The following is a 21,508-nucleotide window of genomic DNA, read 5'->3' as shown; positions in this document are numbered from 1 at the left end:
ATAAATATATTCTAAAAAAGATAAAAATCTGCCCAAGTCAGGTCATTTATTGAGAGGAATTAGGGAAAGAAAAATTAGCTGAATCATTCACTCATCTTCTCTCTTGTCCATGTCTTTCAGATACCCATTTTATTGACCCTAAATCATTAAGACAGGTCCTTGTTAATTAGCATTCATTTAAATTCTGTTGAATTGCTAAAATGACATTATATTATCAGCAGGCATAAAGCAGCCCAGAAAAGAATTTATGCTGAGTTATACCTCTTCAGAGTCTGGCCAGTGTTTCAGCACATGCTTGAATATAATCTCAACCATTTTGTTTGGCTCTGCTATTTAATTCAGTTTTATGTATGAAACCCTTATAGCCTTACAGTATTCTGAAATTCATCATACTCAAAGCTTTTAAAAGCTTGGACCTTGAAGAAAACAGTATTAACATATTTACTGTTTCTTTTGTTTGTAATTAAATAAAACTTCAATCTTTGATTTGAAGTATTCATCTGCAGGTGCCTGGATAATAGTGCTTTGGGAAAAAATATGTGGAAGTTTGTACAGTATTTTATCTCCTGGATAAATAAAAAAATATCTCTAATATTGAGCATTCCAAGATTATAATAAACTGTTAGATTTTATTATCTTAACTTCTAAAATGTTTGGAGATTAACTTGGCTTTACCATTCAAAGTATTGAGTGTCTAATTAGACAGCTATGTAAGCAATCTCCAGAACAAAGCATGGATATGTAAATGGAACTTCCTCTCACCCCACAAAGAAAGTAGAAATGTAACAGAATCCTGTAAATGTATCTGTGTAACTATTTCTTCTGAAGAGTCAACAGGGGATTTTAAAAATAGCAAAATTGTGCAATTAAACTGATTAGCTTATTAATGTGGAAGTATTTTGTCATTCTAACCACAGAAGGAATTCATCTGAGTAAAAAAGACAGGAATAGATTGGGGTAGGAGACAGAAATAATCCAGTTTAAAAATGATAAATTTATATGGCTTATGCCTCTCCTCTAAAACCTAAGCAAGGCACCAGCATTTCTTAAGTTAATTTTATTTTGATTAATTGTTATGTTCATCATACCTAACCTTAGCTTTCAGTGTTGTCCAGGAAGCCCCGACACACAGTGAGTCTTCCAATTTCAAAAAACTTGTCTCAGTAATCTTTCCTATTTCAGTACTTATTTAGCTAGAAGTTACTTTTCTTCCCCATATATTACAATAGGACAGTTGAGCATCTGTAATCAATACTGCATATAATTGCAGTAATTTATCAGCCTGCTCTTAGCATCTTAGCTGAAGCTCCTGCTCTTCCCACCACTCCCAGCTCATGGAAGGCAGTGCCCATCACCTGCTTTGGGCTTCCCACAGCTCAGCCTGAATTCACCACATTAGAAACTGCAAAGCACACCATCTGGAGACTTGAAATGCTTCTGTAATCCTGATGAGTTTTTGTTGGGGAAACAGTTCAGAAATATACAGGTTGTGAGCAATCCTGACTTACTTCAATTTAGGCTACATTGGGTTAATGGTTATTGAGGCCTAGTTAGAGGCTTTCTGAGAATGAGCTACTGGGAAAGAGATAACTTAATCGGCAACAGAGGAGGAAAATAGTTATGTGGGAAGAAGGTCCTGTGAGAATGGCATGTGTTGTTGGAGTATAAGGCCACCTGCATGATAAGATGATGTAAACAAGGCTCCTCTATATAAAGTGAGTGCAAGTTGCTAATAAATGATTTTCCTGCAATCATATTGATGCATACATGGAATCCTTAAGCCTCCGCAGATTGCTTTCCCACAAGTTTTCTGCTTTTGTCTCCCCTGTACCGTATAATGATGCATCCTGGTTATTTACAAACATTGAGGGATTGTGTTTAGTTGTCAAAAGCAAACAAACTGAGGGTAAAGCAGCCTCGGTTTCACAAGATCAGGTAACAGATAAGTGGCTAGATCACTCACCTCAGCTATTTTTGTGCTCAAAACTAGTCCTGACCTTTAGACATAAAGTTACAGTAAAAGGAGGATGAACAATTGGATGTGAAAATGTATTTAAATATTTACAAGATGTTCTTTTTTGTCAGGTGATGTTCTTCAGGAGTAAGAATAAATAGCTTTTGGAAAGTACTGCTAATCTCTGTGGGGTTTGCCCAAGCAGCAAAGACTAGTCCAGAATAAAAAGCCTCTCTGCCCTATTTATAACAATGTCTGAATTGACTATGTAAGCAAAATGAGATAATGCTATAGAAATTTTACAGATTCCAATGCTAGATAATGCAAATGCACTAACTTAAGTTGATTAAATGTTATGTGCTTATAAGGTTATAAGAATCAGCCATGTGCACCTATTGCATCTTTTCTTACAATGAAAGAATAGTAATTGACACAGAAAACCAAAAGCAACACATTAAGAAGGGTTGTTTTGGTGCTTCGGAGTTCTTGTGTTTTAATTAATAACAATCTGAGAATGGGACACAGAAATAGGTTTTTCCAGAGCTGATTAATGAAACCCAGAAGTTTACATATGCTCAACTAGTAATAACTAGGTAGCGATGCTGATGCGTAAGGAAACAAACTCAAACGCTGTATCAGTGAAACCTCCACATAACAGTGGGTCAGCCCTCTCGCTCTTCTGGCAAATGAAGATGTCAGCCCTGCCCATGACACTGCCTGGTTTTCAGAGAGCCCTAACACAGGCTGCTGCCACTGAGCTATCATGTTAAGGAAGAGATCTCTCTCTAGTCTGGATCTTCACCTCCTCTCCAGACTTTGTAAGTACTTTCCAAGGCTCCTTTTTCTGACAACTGAGTTACTTGCATACCATAAAAGACTGGACTCTTCAGCCTCACTTCAGTTCTACATTTGGAACTACCTTTTGTGCTTCTTAAACTATATTCACAAGATCTTTGACCATCTGGTGACCTTTATCAGATTACCATCCAAAGATTTTTGCCAGAAGCTTGACACTCCAGTTATTGAGGGTCATATGTCATCTAGAACAATCCTGCAAGGCTCAATTGACGCAGCAGGGACAGCAATTTGTGCTTTCACCTCCTCCTTATTTCTTAGGCAATTTTCTTGGCTTTTGTGTTTCCAGGGAGAATAAAACAATTATAAAGAAAGATATTCTTTAGCATCCATTCCAAAGGAGCATTACACACCACAGAGGGGTGTGAGTTGGAACAGTATATCAGAAGCAACCAGAAGTGGTACAAACAGCTAATTTTTCTACTGATTGTTTGGTTAAGATTTGTCCTTTTTTTGAAGTCTGGACTCTTTGTGTCTGGTCAAAGCAACATTATTATTAGAATGTTCTACTAATTACCAATTTTTCCAGGTCTTTGTAACAGACACTTGCTTTCTTGGCTAGAAGTTGTCCTTGGATGACTTGAGACTGGAAGGAGGTATGCTGTCCTCCTGAGCAGTGTGGTATATCAGGTATCAGATGTTTCTACTTCCAATCTCCCTGGGTTCTTGAATGAGCTGGAAAACAGATGAGGTCATTTCAAGCATGCATATCACAAGCAGGAAGTCCATGACAATGTTTCAGAGACTTTTCTATAATAATGTGGTTAACCAAAACCTTTTCTTTCCATGGCCCTGATAGGAAATGCCATCATTTTTCTCCTGAGTGTCTTCCAGACCTGTTGGTAATCAGCAGTTAAGGGAGACATGCATTCATATCAATCATGCATCTGTTTTCTAATATTGAGGTGTTTTAAAAGATAAAATAAGATAATGATAATTCTCACAGTTCAGATTGAACACAAGGCAGATCTGACATAATTTCAATTTTTTTAATTAACTTCTCTGTTCAATTTCATTATCAAAGTCCTTTTTTTTTTTCCCTTTCATGCTCAGATAATTTTTACTTTCTCTCCAGAGAAATTCTCTAATTAATAGGGGAACAAACAAGAGGCAGTATTATTTGGCCAAACAGGCTTAATTTGCCATGTGATACACAGAAAAGCTGCTTTTCCTTTCCTTGGCCTCGTTGTCTGGAATTCTGCTCTGTTCCCTGGATGCTGCTGCGTTCTTCTATCAGCTCAATCTATTTGACAGCTTCTTCTGTGCTGGCGGCTTCTTTGGTTTTGTTGATACAATAGTAATTGTATCTTGAAGGGTTTGTTAATACTTTTTTTCTCCTTTATGTTCTAATTTTCAAGTATGATCTGTGTATTGCTGTTATTTCCTCTATTTCTGAACACTTGTTGAGTGCTTAGGAATGGTTCTTGAGATTTAAAGTGCTCCTGATTTCTCATCACAGGTCCTTCATAATTTAATGCTAAACTTGGAAGGAGGTAGCATTAAGAAAGAAAAAATATGGAAGAGGACCACATGCAAAGCTAGATATATATTAAAACTATTAACAACTGTTTAAAGACTGTAAAATGGTGAAATGTATGTGCAGCTTAAGAGGTGGTATTTCCTGAGATGAGAAACATTCTATGAAATTCCCATTAATTTCACTTTGTAGAAGTGATTGTAGAATGAGTTCATCCCTGGCTAAAAACCAGGTCGATTTGATACCACTGCTCTTGCAGGAGAGGTAAAGCACTCCTGAACAGTGAAGTACTGCAATCATTTTACTTGTAGGCTGCAGTTCCACAATGCTGTATTATTAAATACTTTTGTAAATACAAATGTGCATAACAAAGTTGGTATTCTCTCAATTCCTTTTATATTTTTATGGGTTTTTTTCTTCTCCGTAGATAATCAGATTTGGGCCAAAATGCAGAAAACTATGCACAAATACATTGCTGCAGACTGCTACCCAGGATCTAGATTAATGCTTTTAATTCACAAGGCAAATGCTATTATATGGAATTTTGGGATATATATGTGCATACTGTCAGTTCTCAATAAAAGCAGAAATAAATTACATTTTATATAATTTCTTAATATTATTTAAATTCTACAGTACCAACTGTATGATCAATATCTAAGTAAATTGTGGCTATACTGGTCAGTAGAAAAAAAATTGATGATGCAAAGATTATAACTCAGAATTTTAAAACCCAGGTTAAATGTATGTTTAATGAGTCTAATTTGCATCAGAAATTATGTAACTTCAGTAGAAAGCTTCCTAATGAAATGGCAAGGTGTATACCTCAGTGAAGATTTGTAATTATTGATAAGGAGTCAGTACCAGGGCATACTTCACATTGCATCATTTAACTGGTGGGTTTTTAAAATAAGATCCTAAGCAAATAAAATTAATGTTTTGTTTTAGTGTTAAGAAAACTGGTTTTGTCTGAAACTCATCTAAATAACTGTGTTAATTAATAGTGAGAATACAGAATTTGACAAAAGAAGCATTCTGTTTGAGAGCAGCTTATTTTGCACCTTTCACCTATGTCATTTTGCACAATATTAAAAAGAAATACAAATCTCTTCATATTTGATGCAAAATTGTTAAGTTACAGATTCAATTTCCAACCTGGAGAATATCCTGTTTTCATAAATTATTATAACACAGCTGAAGATGCCTATACAAGTGCAAAGTCCTGTGATTTCATGCTCTGTCTCCTCTTTCCTTTTTTTCCTTTTCTTTTTTTTCCTTTTCTTTTTTTTCCTTTTCTTTTCTCTTTTCTTTCTTTTCTTTTCTTTTCTTTTCTTTTCTTTTCTTTTCTTTTCTTTTCTTTTCTTTTCTTTTCTTTTCTTTTGTTTTCTTTTCTTTCCTTTCCTTTCCTTTCCTTTCCTTTCCTTTCCTTTCCTTTCCTTTCCTTTCCTTTCCTTTCCTTTCCTTTCCTTTCCTTTCCTTTCCTTTCCTTTCCTTTCCTTTCCTTTCCTTTCCTTTCCTTTCCTTTCCTTTCCTTTCCTTTCTTTTTCTTTCTTTTCTTTTCTTTTTTCTTTTTTCTATTCTAAATATGAAATCTTCCATTTGGTAATACCTTTGGTTTGAAGAATTATTACTCCTGCTCTTTTAAAGATGTGATAAACACAGCTTAAAAATATTTTGGTGCCAACGAGACATCCGTGGTCACAAATGTATTTGCTATATACTTCTTAAAATCAAAGAAGTACCACACAGTATCACAAAGCAAACACATCTGTGCAGATGTGTTGACTGTACAGTGATATGCTAATAACTACTGCACAGATTTTTAGGTACTCCCTAGCTAGTTTCCAGGCAAGGTTATATCAAGGCAGCCTGGAATTAATTTAAAGCTCTTCAGACCCATCACTGAATCCTTCCATAGACCAGCCTCAGAAGCCAAGGGTTTGTGCCAAATACTCTGGATTTAGTATTATCCTTACATCAATGGAATTTGTTCCTAATTGAAGCATGTATGATGCAGTGTCTGAGCTCAGTCATCTGTCACAGCAATTGCAGACAATGGACATTACACTGCCAGATGTTCTCTCACGTTTTTCAGGACAGGCTTATAATTCTGCTCACACTGCTGTTAGCTTAGGAATAGAGGCACTAGAGGTTGCATGGCAGTGCCAAAGAAAATCTGTACAATGAAAACAGGGATATGCATGACAGGAAAGCTGTTAAATTCCATGTAGCTGGCAAACAATAAAAAAAACCTGGCTGATGACAGCAAGACTTTTTAACATTAAACTTCACCAAACTTCTATTTTTTCCTGCATGTTAATTCTGCATTGTAGTCTTTCTTCATCAAAACCTGAATCCATTAAAAGGATGGGCTACCACTTTTTGAGAATGGTGATCAACAAATACCAGAACTGTTGCCTAAAGAGTGTCTAACTATTACAGTAAGTTTAACACTCTCATAGAACTTGAAAATGCCTGGGAAGTGAAGTGTCTCAGAAATCCTTAATGTCTCACCAGGAGTACTAATTAATTCCTAGGATCTTTTCTCTCTCTCTCTTTTATTTATTTATTTAATATTAGTTAGTTTAATAGCACCTGGCAAACTGATTTCTATATGTGAATGTATTTCCATTTTTCAAACAGGAGCTTTTGGCAATAATAGATGTAGCAAAAATATTGTGAACATTTGATTGTGTGATCTACATATAAGTGCTCAACGTAAAATATTTATGGGATAGAAATGCATAACTAAGAAGGTAATACTTTGTCTGGCCACTAATTTAATATGACAATAATGTTTGTCATAAGGAAATGGGATCCATTAGAGGCTTTATGAATTAGAAAGGCTTTATTTCTGTATCACTCTATTTGTTATTTCCAATCATCTGTGCTGACAGTTGATACTTAATTCCTTCAGAGGTGGAAATTTTGAAAAATTTCATCACAAATATAATTTATATGTTGTTCACTCAGGAACTTGGGCATCATTCATAGATGTCTGTCTCAAAATGTCATATACTCACTGCTAAATGTTTGATGATGCTTTGGTTTTGATTCAGGTATGCTCTGTCAAAAATAATTCCAACAATATGGATCAAAAGAAGATATTAATATATTTGAATGAGTTTATGCAGCTAAATGCACATTGAAATTGATCCTTTATCCTCAAAACCTTAAAATAACTGGTATTTCTTCTTCATTCTTCATTGAAATTAAAAGCTTAACAGATTTTCATAGAACTCCAATAATTTATTTCATAATACTCCCATAAATTATTGGGATAATTGTTTAGTTATTTTTAACTGATAATATTATGTACACTGTTTAAATCACAACTTCTAGGCTAGCAAGCAATTTACAGCTCAAAAAATGTATTTCTCTTGTACAATTAATCTATATTACAAAGAAACCCTTCCTCAATCAGAACAAAAATAGATTTTATGTCCCAAGAAATAACTAGCAACAATATCTCTGTGAATTTCTCTCTAAATATATTTTTGTTTTACTCATACAAGACCTTATAAATCAATATTTTCACATCAGGATATGCTGCAACAGCTCTGCTGTGTTGAACCTTGTGCCCCTTGTCTGTTCCAGGACTGGACAGGAAGAACCAGACCCTTTTCTGCAGTTCTCTTTCCACAGGGATTATTTTATCCTGCTCTCAGCAGTGCCTGGTCTCTCCAAGGCAGCTTTGGTGATCAAACAAGGTTAGTGGCCCTGGAGGCCTCTCCTGAAAAGGACAAATTATGTCAGTTCAGAATAGCTACGGATTTAAAAATAATAGGAATTTTAAATAATAAGATTTTGTATATTTCACTGTTTTCATGTGTTTTAAATTGGTCAGTAGTTTAAAAAATGTTTTAAAATGCCTTTAGGCAACATGAATGGAAGGCTGTTGTAGGGAAAGAAATGTCTGGTTCACTACTGAGAACTTGCAAAATAGGGAAGGAATTTGACATTATTTATAGAGTCAAGTTATTTTTCCCTATTTACAGCACTAAACAATAAAAAAAATACAAAACAATAGATAGACAAGTGCAGAACAATACAAAATAGATTTTTTTTTCTTTGTGAGCACTTCTGAGATTGTATTTAAATGATTCTAAGGTAGGTACATTCTAAAGCAGCTGTCATGAATTTTGGTGCTCAATATTACCTCAGTGATGAAAAAGTCATCAAATATTAGCAATGTCCTGATAGAATGCTTACAATTAAGTAGTCTCATCACCTTATAAAATCTCTATTAATTAAATTTATCACCTGAATTAAATCCAAATATGAACTGTTACATTGTCAAGCAACTAAGGCAGTTCTCAAAAAAACCCCAAAACCAAACAGCCAAAATGCTCAGTCCTGAATGTATGATGACAATGCACAATCTGATCTTAAATTGTCTTATTTTTGTGAACCTAACCCATGTACAGGAGGCTGGAATGTTTGAATGAATGTCAGTCTGGAATAAGGATGTTTAGGCCACTATTTAAACACAGTTTTACAGATTAAAATCCAGGTTTGTATAAATAAAATCAAAGACACAAATCACTGATTTGAGAAGTATAAGAGGCAAATAAGGTGAAGACATGTGAACCATGGTGACTTGAGACTAAATTACTGCAGATGCAGCCCAACTAAATATAGCATGCCAAATTCAAGGGTCTCCTGCAACAGATGTGATTGCCATTTCTGCCCTCCAGTATCTAAGAATACAATTTCTTTGTGTATTTTTATTTAGTTTTATTTATTTTGATAGGGGAAAGAAAAGCACCACTGGTTCAAGATCAGTCTTCTGTAATTCATCCACCTGATAGTAATTTTTAAGAGAGTTTTGTACTCTGTTCCAGAAGAAGGTACCCACTCTCTCTCCTGTTGGCCTAGATGACTGATCATCAGATGGGTGTTCACCACACAATACAAACACCATGCAACACAACTGTACGAATTACATCATTCTGTCTCAGGCTTTTGCCATTCTTTGTTTCTTCCAGTGTCCCACATTTCATTTAAATAGAGATAGCATATAGTTCTTTCCTATACCACCTCCTCTAGGAGGAGTCTGACTTTGCTTGGCTGGTGAGCTTTATTTCATCCTTCTTTAGCCAAAACAGTACCTTCAAGTCACCTGAGCCTTATAGTGACCACTTCTCTCCCCCAGTACCAACAGTCAAATTCCCAACAACTGCAAGATAGATATGGATTTATTTTTTATTAGTGTTATTTGAGAAAAACTGAGATGACGACAACACTTGTATGTAAAAGCAACTACTTACTGCAGGAAGCTATACTGCATGAATCATGAAACACAGGCTAAAGAAATCAAAGTAGGGTGTTAGAGCCCCTGTTCCTACCAGCTCAGCAGTAACAGCACCACCACGAGTGGCTCCATGATCTGGGACCTGTCCCTCCCCTTATCCAAGGGGATGGAGATGCAGCCTTCATTCAGTCTGTCTGAACAGTTTTCTTTCTTCTTTTGCAGTCTGCTGTGCCTAAGTAGCAGGGAACAGGCTGTCCCTGGGGCTGTCACCACGCACCCCAGTGGAGCCAATCTTTTCCCAAAACCCTTGGTACAGATACAGGAGTACAGAGCAACACAGCAGTTAATGCAGATTAACAAAGTGGTGTCCCAAGAAGGGACATGGTGGAATGTTGTTTCCTTCAGTGAATCAGCAGAAGAGGAGGCATAATGGCCTTGCCTTTTAGTTCCTGTATATTAATCTCTGCAGAGCAAAGTCTGACATCTCTCAGATGTCAGATGCTGTTTATAACAATGCTGGAAACATAACATGGAACAAAATAGTATCATTCATTTCTCCTGAGACTGTATATGCATGGCTTAGGTTAGCTATTCTTCCATTGCTGCACTTAGTTCAAACATTTTATCAGCAGTATCATAAGCCTGAATACGTGTTTCATCTGGGAATTTGTCCAGTTGCTTTTTAATGCCAACACACTGAAGTGTAATCAGAAATACATGACAAACCCACTGTCTTTAGCCCTGCCTACAGAGGGCTCGTTCTTGCTGCTCAAGGGCAAGCAGGAATATTCAGAAGGAAGTGAATTACTTCCTTCCACTGTAAGCATTGCTCCTTTCTAGGGATTATTCCTGCCTCTGACATCCTCTTATACTGCTGCCTTGGGAATACAGTAACATTTGTGCTACCTGAAGCACTGGAGAGCAGCTGGAACTCCATTTCATGCTGTCGTATTACCTGAATCCTTTTGTTCTAGAATAAATTTTAATAGCTGGACATCTGGTTAATTTGATCTTTAATATAATTTTCTATCCATGTAATAAAGGAAAAAGATTACTCAGGAAAATAGTTGTTATTTAATAAATGTATACAGTAATTCATATAGCTTCCAAAAGTTCTTTGTTTATACAGCTTTTACCAATTTTAAATGTGAAACTTTACAAATCCTGCCTTTTTATCTCTAAAATTCTGTGTGCTAACATTACTTGCTGTGTGCATGCAGAACAATAGAGAGTCTTGGCATGGTTTAGCATTCTGTCAAAACTAACACACTTTTGCCAGAAGAGAGGAAATATCTGTCTATTGTTCTGCTGCTGTAGGTGGAGTAAATGGATCTTTAGGGAGTCCCTTATTGCTGTAGGAAGTTATTACAAAATGGCATCATAGCAGAGACTGAGGCAATATTCACTCAAAGTTTGGTGAAACATGAAAGCTGCTCAGCTCACTTAATAAAATGTTTATATATCCTGTCTCAGTGCACACCAAACCATGTTGAAGAAAGGAAGTTATTTCAGATCAAATGAATTTTTAGTAATCAGGAAGCTTAAAAATAACAAAACAGGTTGGATAATTTAAATCAGCTTCTTTAGAAATCTTCTTCCCCAGACAACACTGCAGCTCTCTCCACAGAAAACCACCCCAGTGGTAAGAGAGCTGTGTTACTGGCAGTATTTAAAGGTGATAGAATACTAGTTTGACCTTTATGTCTCTGACTTCAGCAGCTGGATACTTGTTTTAAAAAAAAGTAAATGCTTGAATATGGTATTAATGGATTCTCTTGTCTAAATGCCCTAGCTATGCAAACCTCTGGAGGAGTTCTCAGTAATTTTTAAGTCACTTTTCAGTTACAACTATAAAGCAACATTTTACATTTTTCAAAATCAGACCTCCGGTAAGCAATTAATTTTTGTTAAGCACTTCTAGATTTTAATCTTTGAGAGCAAAAAGACCCATTTAGAAATTTAACCACATCTTATCTGTAATTAAGAAAGATGTAGTCATATTTTTCTAATATAATTGACAATAGTGCTTCTCATTTGGATTTATATAATTTCAGAGACTTCCTGTACCTTTTTTTTTTTTTGCAAAACAGGAGTGTAAGAGGATTTCCAGGCTGCTATATCTGATTAACAGTGGCTGTTGTTTCACTCCTACCAAACTGCCTTTGTTTATTTTTTTACCCTGAGCTGCTTAAGCTCATAAGCTTTGTTAGCCTAAGCACTGCATGAAAACTTCAGGGCTGCTTTGGGAAGCAGGGCACTTCACACACTGCATGCTTGTGAGGAAAGGGCAATGGCTGAAATGCAGCTTTAGAACTTTCTCCTAGTGGTTTTACAAGAGGTAGGATTGGACCCTGCAGCCTCCAGGAGCAAGAGGACCCAGTGGTATGCTGGATGTCCATACAAGATGGGTGTGACATACGTGCACCCTACACAGACACCCTTCTCCACAGCAATGGATTTTGCCTGAGAGGGGAAAAATACACGAGGGGGAAAGCAGTACAAGCCTAATCCTGGTGGTTCTCCAGGACCTTTCTGAGTGCCTGTGTCCCCTGTACACAGAGTGACAGATCAGTGAACATTCTCACAGCTATTTCAGAGGGAGCTTCTGTGAGGTCGGCAGTGGCAGTTTGGGTCTTTTGAAATTGATTTTTAAAGAGTAACTGTAAATATACTGCAAGTACTCCTATCCGTGCTAAAGGTGTTTGTGTAACCTGAAACTGCGTAACAGTGGCTGGAACAGCCGTGTTTGTTGCCGTGCTGTCTTTGTACCTTATGAAGAACAAAGCCGGAGTCTCCCAAGTACAAAGAGAAGGCGGCTGCCAGCACGGGAATCCTGCTTCACCTCAGAGCCTCGATATCCAGTGGTTTAAGAAATGTCCGTTTCCCCAAAGCCAGTGGGATGGGGAACCTTTGACTTTTAGTAACAAAAGCAAATGAATACCGAATTCCACAAGGCGAGTTTTCCCAAGTGATCAGATTTTTGTACTGAGCACAGGGATCCTGACAGAGCCGCTGCAGGCTTTAGCCGGCCCTGTCAGGAAAGCCGTCAGCAGCGCAGAAGCCATTCCGGACGCTCAGCACTAAGGCGCTGCCCCGGTTCTGGAACTTTTGAAGGGTGACGGAGCCCGAAACCGGGCCCGGGGAAAGCCCTCAGTGGGATCCCCGCCCCGCGGTGCGGAGCCCAGACCCGCCTCAGCGCTGAGGTGACCGCCGCTCCCGGGGCACTGCGCATGCGCGACCGGGGCGGGGTCCGCGCTGCGTCCCGGGCTGCGGGGGCGGTGCGAGGGCCGTGCGCTCGGTCGATGACTCGAGGCTCGACTAACGCTGCTTGGTCGCTTCTAGTCCAGAGCGGTCGCTGCCGGAGCGGTTTCTCCCTCATTCGCTGCCCCGGAGCCCGCGCCGCTGTCGGGGGAAGGAGGATGGTGAGGGGAGGCTGGGACGGGACGAGCCGGGACAGCGGGACAGGCCGGCCCCGTGGCCCCTTGTCCGGGTTGTAGGGAGAGCAGGGAGGGAAAGGGGTGGGCGAGACGGAGGGATCGGCGCCGTGAGTAAGCAGTTCCCGAGCCACGCGGGGCCGGGGTGGGCCTGGGCCTCGCTGCCGAGCCCCGCGAGAGGAGCGCCCGGGGCCGTTCCTGGGGGGCTGCCCGGGGTAAGGGGAAGCTGTGCTCCCCTCGGCGGGGCCCGGCAGTGAGGCCCGGGGATGGGGACGATGGGGCACGGCCCCTTGGGCCCGGCGTGACGCTGCAGAGAGGGGACCATGGCTGCTGGGCCGCCCCGACACGGGCTGAGCCCAGCGCTGAGCGCGGCGGGGGCTCGGGGGGCAGGCGGGGGCTCGGGGGCAGGCAGCGACTCGGGGGCAGGCAGCGGCCCGGGCCTGGCGGTTCTGTGCTGGGGCTTCTCATTCCTTGGGCTCGCTGCGCTCTGAGGACGGGGCTGGTGCTGCCCCTGCCCCTGGGAGGTGGGCGCTGTAGCTGCGGCATGGAGAGAAACTGGAGCAGGGAAGGGTCCCCCAGTTCAGGGCTGTGAACAGACACCAAATGTGCAAGGCTCGGTGAAGAGGACGAGCGTGGCTTGACTCGGGAATGCTCTTTCTGCCTGCTCGGTGTACTAACGGGTGGTGTTTTGTTCGTTGTAGTTTCGCAACCAGTACGACAACGATGTCACGGTTTGGAGCCCCCAGGTAAAATCTTTGTAACCTTGCTAACTGGCTTTTTCCAGGCCATGTGTTTTTCCTTTTCTCTTGCAGCAGTGGGGTCACAATGGTGTAGATTGCCTTCAGGCACCAGAAGCTTACTGCAGGCTGCTTCCTTCTGGTTTGGTAGGCTTTGGGCTTCTAGAAAGCCATTAGTGTACACACCATTAGCATTGCATTATTCATAACCATATAAGCCTGGTGTATGAACCTGAATGGTGCTTAAATGGGCCCTGGTACCTCAAAGGACTTAAGAGGGTTGCTTTCTGAATTTACCTGTGAGGTACAAGAAAGATGCTGTCAATAGCTGGGAGTTGGACTGGGTGATCTTTAAAGGTCCCTTCCAACCCAAACCCTTGTACGATCCATTTATATACATGATAATAAGTCGATAAGTAAAGTAGAAAAAAGATAAAACTGAGCTTAAATCTCCCCAAGGCTGCTGCTAGGTCATTCACTCTTTTATTTAGTAGCAAAAATTGGAAAGGAATTATTTGGTTTACTAATGGAAAAAACTTTGTTATATATATTTTTTCTAATTAAGAGTTTTACTGTAATCAAATTGTTCAGAACAAAATGGCATTAATAAGAGTTTGTACTAGTGCATAAGTGAGAATACATTTATTTCTTCAGGTGTGATGTAGCAGCTTCTGTTTCTCTTTTTGTGCAGTTTTCACTGCCTTGTAAGCCCCTATGTGAATGACTGTACCCAGATGGTAATCTGAAGCTTGGGATCTTAAATACTGATGTTTGTATTAATTCACAAATCTTAGCTTTCTGAACTGAAAGGGTCACAAATACCCCCGTTGCACTTATACAAGTGTCAGGCCTTGCAAGTCATTAAGGAAAGTTGGTAAATGTGTGTTGGATGTGTCCCAGTGATTCCATACTGCTCTGGAGCAGGAGACAGACTATGTTACTGAGATTCAATTTTTAACTTAGTGGATTAAATGGAACATTAGGGTATTTGAGGCATGCAGTAGACCTGGTATTTCTCTAGATAAACCAAATAAAAAACCTCTTACAAAAAACCCCACAACCAAACAAAATACCCACAAAACAACCAAACAACAACCAAACAACGAAACCCAAATAAACTAACAACCCACACAAACAAGCCTAAAAACAAAAACCCCAACCAAACAAACAAAACTGAGTGACCTAATAGGAGGTGATTTCCTGTAGATTATCCCTGGTACATTTCACTGTAACCACTACTATGCTCCACTCCATTGCAACTGGTCAGATGCAGCTGTGTGCTGCAGGTGGTAATTCCAACACTTGAAGAGCAGCAGTGAAGATGCTGACTCTGACACAGAGTGTAGAAAATCAGCTGCTGTACCCTCAGTGGTTGTCTTGTTTTCCTGCAAATCTTCTGGCTGCCTTTGCACAACTTGTGGGCACTTAATTGTCTGAGACCTCTACTCCTCTTTCAGACTTTACTGCAGTTGACTAATAACTTGTTCAGAAGTTACTAGGGAATGGATGGTGAGACACAATTGCATAAGACTTATTTCTTCAGGAAACTCGATTAAAAGTTAAGTGTCCAGCTTCAGCTGGAAGTTCTCTTTGAATCACACTGGGTGAAGTACTGATTCCTTTGAAGACAGAGACAGAAGTCTTGTGTTTCTTATAATGCCAAGGTTATTCTCCATTTATTTGTAGTTTTCCCATTTCTTTGTGTACAACAGTGAGTGGCTCTGACTTTGTGGGTTAATGGTGATGCCTTTGCTGAAGATAACTGAGGAAATTTGTTGATTGTAGGTTTAAATCAGTATGCAGTAAAGTACCTTTTTGGTACTGAAAATAAAAAAAAAAAACATTGGAAACTAATGCAGAGGATTAATTTCCAAATAACTACCTTTTATTTTATTTTGCAGGGCCGAATTCATCAAATAGAATATGCCATGGAAGCTGTGAAACAAGGCTCAGCTACTGTGGGGCTGAAGTCAAAAACACATGCTGTTTTGGTTGCTCTCAAGGTAAGTTTACAACTGTGTTCTTAGGACAGTATGTTTAGTAGAAACATTTAGTTTGGCACATCTGAAATTTATATGCAATGTAAATGGAACCCCAGTTTTCTTTTGCTTAAGATCAGACCTGTAAGTATATTTAGTAGTTATGCAGAGCAGATTTTCACAAAATGGTAAAGGAAATTAGTGGAGGTTGGTTTTTTTTTCTCCCTTTTAAAGATGTGTTCCTCTTTATTCATTACTTTATTAGCTGTTAAATAGTAAAACTATTAATTTCTTTTCCCAAAGCTCAAGTGTCTGTTCTTTCTTTCCTTCTGCCAGTTTCCTGGTGAAGTGGAATTAGATTTTGTCTTCTGTTGTGTGTTTATAGGTTTGTTTGTTTTTAATTGTTTCATATTCAGTCCTTGTTACAAATATTAGCAGATTGTTCCACAGTGCTTGGCAAACTGTTCAGTCTGCCACAGAGCTTTCTCCTTTTCTGCACAGAGAGCACAGTCTGAGCTGGCAGCTCATCAGAAAAAAATCCTGTACGTTGACAACCATATTGGTATCTCCATTGCTGGACTCACTGCTGATGCAAGACTCTTGTGGTGAGTATCTTGGTTGTTGGCATACACAGTTCTGCAACAATGAGTGAAAAGTTCATTTGTAGATGATTGCAAATGAAATTTTATGGTCAACTAAAGGATTAGTCTTGAGTTACTGCTCTGTTGTACTATGCCAAAGACCTCAGCATGAAATTCTGTCAGATTTTGTCATTTGTTTGGCCTAAAATTTCGCTCTTTGATTTTGTTGCTGGTAAGATAGTCCTGTCTGGTTTCCTCTCTGTGATGGGGTTTCCAGGCAGTCTGAAAAAGTGCATCACTTATTTCTCTCTAGCAGCTGCTTCTGTGTAAAAACATTTTAAAAGGTTATTAAAAGCATAAATTGCTGTATGTGTGGGTGTCACAGCTTTTTACCTCCTGGCCACAGAGTTTCATCCAGTGAGGGAAATGTACACAGAAGGAGAGTAAGAGTGTTTCTTAGATTAAGAAGGCATAGGAAGAATTTCTAGAATAAATATAAATTCCTGTAGTGTTACCAAAAAATGTTACTCTTTAACTGTGACTTTTTTCCAGACGATCCCTATGTTGCTGGCATGAACTTCTACCTTCTTTGTGTTTGTATGGTTGAAATACTGTAATACTGTTTTAAATGTGTGGTCAGCTTTCTAAATGACACTTACAGGTCATGATGAAGTAAAATTATGTAATGTCTTTGACCTTTTTTCTCAGTAAGCAGTGCTGAAACAAAATGTACTTACCTTATTAGACAAGTATTGAGCTCAGAAGCTTACTGTGACTTTCACCTCTCTATTGGTTTGACTTTTTTTTTTTAAATTTCTTTCTTTTCTTTTTTCTTCCTAGCAATTTCATGCGTCAAGAGTGTCTGGATTCTAGGTTTGTGTTTGATAGACCCCTTCCAGTTTCTCGCCTCGTGTCACTAATTGGAAGCAGTATCCTTTTTTTCCTTTTCTTCTTTTTTGTTCATAAAATGGTTTTCACATCCCACAGTTTAAAAGTCCATATTAAATTGAAAAAGTTAATTCAAAGTTAATTTTTCTTTATTGCTTGTGTATTCTTTCAGAAAATATCCCATAACATGCACAGAACTGGTGGAGAAGCAAAAAAGTGTTCTGCATCATGTAACACAGCACTTGTTTTCTGTTACCCAGCCCAATGCCTCTGGAGGTGGGGCAGGAAAGATGATTGCCCTGTTTGAAATGTGATTATTTACTGGACTGCATCTGCTCACTCAATTTTTTTTCTGTGGCAAATTCTGTCGCTTCCTGTATTACAGCAGAGGCCTTGTGTTCTATTCAGGTGCCTAGAAAAAAATTTCAAAGGGATAAGAAACTAAATGAGGCTGTGAAGCTTTAGGTGGACTCTTTTGTATCACTTGGTTGAATTCAGTTATTTTGGGAAAGCATTTAACTCAATATTTTTCTGGTGAAAAAGAAGTCGATATTCCAAATAAGTGCCAAGATCTATTTATCTGAATATAGTCTTCATTGCTGTGAAAAGATTTCCAAAGACTATGTGGTAGTTTTGGTGCATCTCTGCTTGTCTTAGGAAAATATTTTTGGCAATTAACTTGATATTTTGAGATATTTTTTTTCCTTAGTTTACATAGAAACCCAGATACCCACGCAGCGTTATGGCAGAAGACCGTACGGCGTAGGGCTGCTCATTGCAGGTTATGATGTAAGTGAGCTGTGCCAGTTACTGTTGATCTAAAAGAAAATGTGCTTCATGCAACTTAATCCAACAAATGGATGCTAAGAGGGAAAGAGAGAAGGAAGTAGTAGACTCATACAAATTCTCTGAAAAGGGAAATGGTTTCCTACATGTAACCCTAAAACATAACTTTTGTTTATATTTTTATAGCTCCTCCTACCTAGGCTTATGATGTGTATGTTTGCAAAAAGGAAAAGTAATTGTTTTAAGATGTAAAAATGAGATACTGCAAAAAATAAGATTTGTTCATGTTTTAAGGGATAAAAAAGTTGATCCCATGATGACAGCAGTTATTTTACGAGTGGTTATGGAGCTTTACAAACTACTGTTTTAAATAGCTTATATAGAAAGTGGGTATGGAAATGATTGCTGGCCTCTCTCTTGTTTAGCAGCAACAGTTTGCTTAATGCAGCACACACAATATCTCTATCCTACAGATTTTCAGTATGAGGAAGGTTGAACATTTTGCCTGAAATCTTGCATGTCATGATTAAGTCTACAGCAGATTTTTACTCCTGTGTAGATAAGACAGAATGTGTGAAACATCTACTGCTAGAACAGAGAAAGAAACATTTTTGGTGCTAGCTGTCCTGCCCACATAAAAATTGCATTTCAATGAGCAAAGTGTAAAGAAAGATGTATTTATTTATTTATTTTTACAGTAGCTTTGAAGGAATTGTGTAAGAACAGTAGAGCAGTGTAAAACACACATCCCTGTGTGCTTATGAGCTATGCAATGTACCACGAAGCAAAACTGTGTTTCAAAAAATACCATGTGCTACAGCAGCAGACTCGGTATGAATTTCTACATTTGTTTTATGTTTTGTGGATATCTTCCCTCTTTCTAGGATATGGGTCCTCACATCTTTCAGACTTGTCCCTCTGCAAACTATTTTGATTGCAAAGCAATGTCCATTGGTGCTCGTTCACAGTCAGCACGAACTTACTTGGAGAGACATATGACTGAATTTATTGATTGTGAGTAATTAAACCCTGACTGTGGCATTTGTGAATTATGCAGTTGTGCTACTGCTCTGTTCTTTTGATTTAGAAAGGTAGGAAGATAAATTTGGGGGGCCAGGTTTGTCATACGGGTAAATCTGCATGACAATAAAAATTGTAAAGAAAGTATTAGAAACTTTACATCTAATATCTGAATTCTTATGAAATCTAATTAAAACAGGTATTTATTTGTTTTGTTTTTAGCCCAGGGAAAGAGCAATTCTTTTTGTATGAGAAGAGCAGGGATAATACATCAGGGCAAGTATTTAGGTGGTGCATTTAAAATGGTGAATTTATATTTATGTGAAACTGATGTGGCAGCAATTGAATGGCTGCTTGGGCAAAGAACTGTGTTAATATCACTGCACTGAAGGCCAGGCAGGTGCCAAAACCAGGTGCATTCATCCTCAAATGTGGGAAAGGTTGGTTTCTTAAGGCACCAACTCTGTGATCAGTACCAGAAGTATCTAAGGAAAGGATTTCTGGAAGTCAGGCTAGCCAAGGTGTTCTTCTAATTGTCAACAAGGTGTGGGAGGAAGAGGAACTGAGTGTCTGGAGATGCCATACATTTAGTAAATGTCTTTCTGATTTCTTATTAAGGTAATCTAAACGAGCTAGTTAAACATGGACTGCGTGCCCTGAGAGAGACTCTTCCTGCTGAACAGGATCTGACCACCAAGGTAAATACTTGGTTTTCTTAACAAGAACTTTTACTGCCATTTTTATTAGAAACTACCATGAAAAGAAGTGTCTAAGGTATGGCTGGCTCTGAAATTTGGAAGCTGAACACAGGTAGATAGGCATCATCTTCATTTCATATGTCATTGTATCAACAGTTTCCTTAATTATCTCAGATTTAATTTTCTTAGCAAAAAGTATGATTTAACAAGAGAAGACATTGCTTCTCTGGTTGCCTTCTTCTATTTAAAACTTTGATTGGTGTTTAAGGTGCATTACATGCAAGTAGAATCACAACTTCACACTGTAAGCACAGTCAGTAATTCATCTGGGAGTGCACAAATAGTTGATTGAATATCTCCATCATCATAAAGTTGCAGAAAGTTGTGACAATGAATTGAGAAACAAGAAAATTCTAAGGATATCTATGAGATTCCCATTATGTGGTATTCAAGTTGTGCCTGGTCTCCTTCTTTTCCATGTTCAATATTTTTTTTTTCTTAGCCCACCTTGTGTTTTAGGACTCTAAAAATAAAAAAAAAGAAAATACTAAAATAAGGAGGGTTGGAAAATCATGTGTTATTAAAAAGAAAAAAAAAAGTAAGAATATCAAATCCCTGGGTTTACTTACAATATTTTGAAACATTACAGCTTTTGTAGAGAGTAAATTTGCCTCTCTTTCCTTTTCTAGTATAAGCTGCCAAAGAGGTAGTCTCTCACCTTTTTTGTTTAAGTAGACACAGACAGCATAATGAGTTTGTTTATCACAGGAGGAAACTTTCATCTGTTTCACAAGCAAAAGCTGTTAAGCCTGTGAGTTATTATCAGAAAGATGCTTCTCACTTCTGTCAAAACTTTGCTTAACAGAATGTTTCCATTGGAATTGTTGGCAAAGACATGGAGTTTACCATCTATGATGATGATGATGTAGCACCATTCCTAGAAGGTCTTGAGGAAAGGCCACAGAGAAAGGTATGTGTTTCAGATATAAATAACTAGACTTTGTTGAAAGATAAGAGTTCCTGATATATGACCTACCACATTTATGTTTATGACATGTAAACTCTACTGTTCTAGCAGAGTTTTAAGAATGTGATTTTTAAATCTGGTTATTATGTGAAAACTGCATAATCCTGGCAGCAGACTAGGATGCTTATGAAATGAATTTATGCTGATGATGGGTCTTTCCAAAATCATGATCTTTCCTTATCTGTGGTCAGGTGCAGGTTTTCATTTGTTTTGCAACAGAGGAGGCTGAGTATGTTTCTCATGCCTGTCCCAAAATGCATCCTTGGTCTCCCTCTGTCCTGCTCTGTTCTCAATTTGGCTTTCACTGCTTTGTGTGCTGTTTGCTGACATGAGCTGCATTGATGCACTCATGATGCTTAATCCAGAGTATGCTGGCCAGAGTATTTTCTGACTTTTTATAATTTTTTTTTCTCTCTTTAAGCCTGTTCAACCTGTTGATGAACCTGCAGAAAAGGCAGAGGAGCCCATGGAGCACTAGTTGGTGGATGAGTTCCTCTGTGTTAATGTATGTCTCATTATACAGGAACATTTATCCATTTGCTGGTAACTTTATCCTCACCTATATGCATTTTCTGCTGATACATTCTGAGGATTACTCTTAAAAAAAAAAAGAGAGAGAAACCAAGCTACCTATCCTTAAGAGGTAGACAGGAAGTCATAATTGGGAGTATTTTCTTTGACAGGAAGGTGTAATCATTTTCTAAATAGTACATGATACTGTTTTTTAATGAAAAGCATATTGTCTTTAACTTGTAAGGGCAAGTGGAAATAAATCACTTTCTTGGAATCTGCTGTGGGTTTCTTCTTTTAATCTGAAC

General features: G+C 38.5%; 1 protein-coding gene across 1 annotated transcript; it reads left to right on the top strand.

The window, feature by feature from the left end:
• Positions 1 to 12,804: 12,804 nt before the first annotated feature.
• Positions 12,805 to 21,477, top strand: PSMA1 (proteasome subunit alpha 1). The gene is made up of 10 exons (XM_030451301.1): positions 12,805 to 12,962; positions 13,676 to 13,720; positions 15,613 to 15,714; positions 16,192 to 16,295; positions 17,112 to 17,200; positions 17,878 to 17,948; positions 18,830 to 18,959; positions 19,584 to 19,663; positions 20,529 to 20,633; positions 21,112 to 21,477. Exons 1-10 carry the CDS (start codon positions 12,843 to 12,845, stop codon positions 21,166 to 21,168), a joined length of 903 nt encoding a protein of 300 aa, XP_030307161.1. The 5' UTR covers positions 12,805 to 12,842; the 3' UTR covers positions 21,169 to 21,477.
• Positions 21,478 to 21,508: the final 31 nt, after the last annotated feature.

The sequence above is a fragment of the Calypte anna genome, chromosome 5, assembly GCF_003957555.1.
Source record: "Calypte anna isolate BGI_N300 chromosome 5, bCalAnn1_v1.p, whole genome shotgun sequence".
NCBI lineage: Eukaryota > Metazoa > Chordata > Aves > Apodiformes > Trochilidae > Calypte > Calypte anna.
Note: the sequence above shows the minus strand (reverse complement) of the source record. Positions and strands in the feature narration are given on the sequence as shown.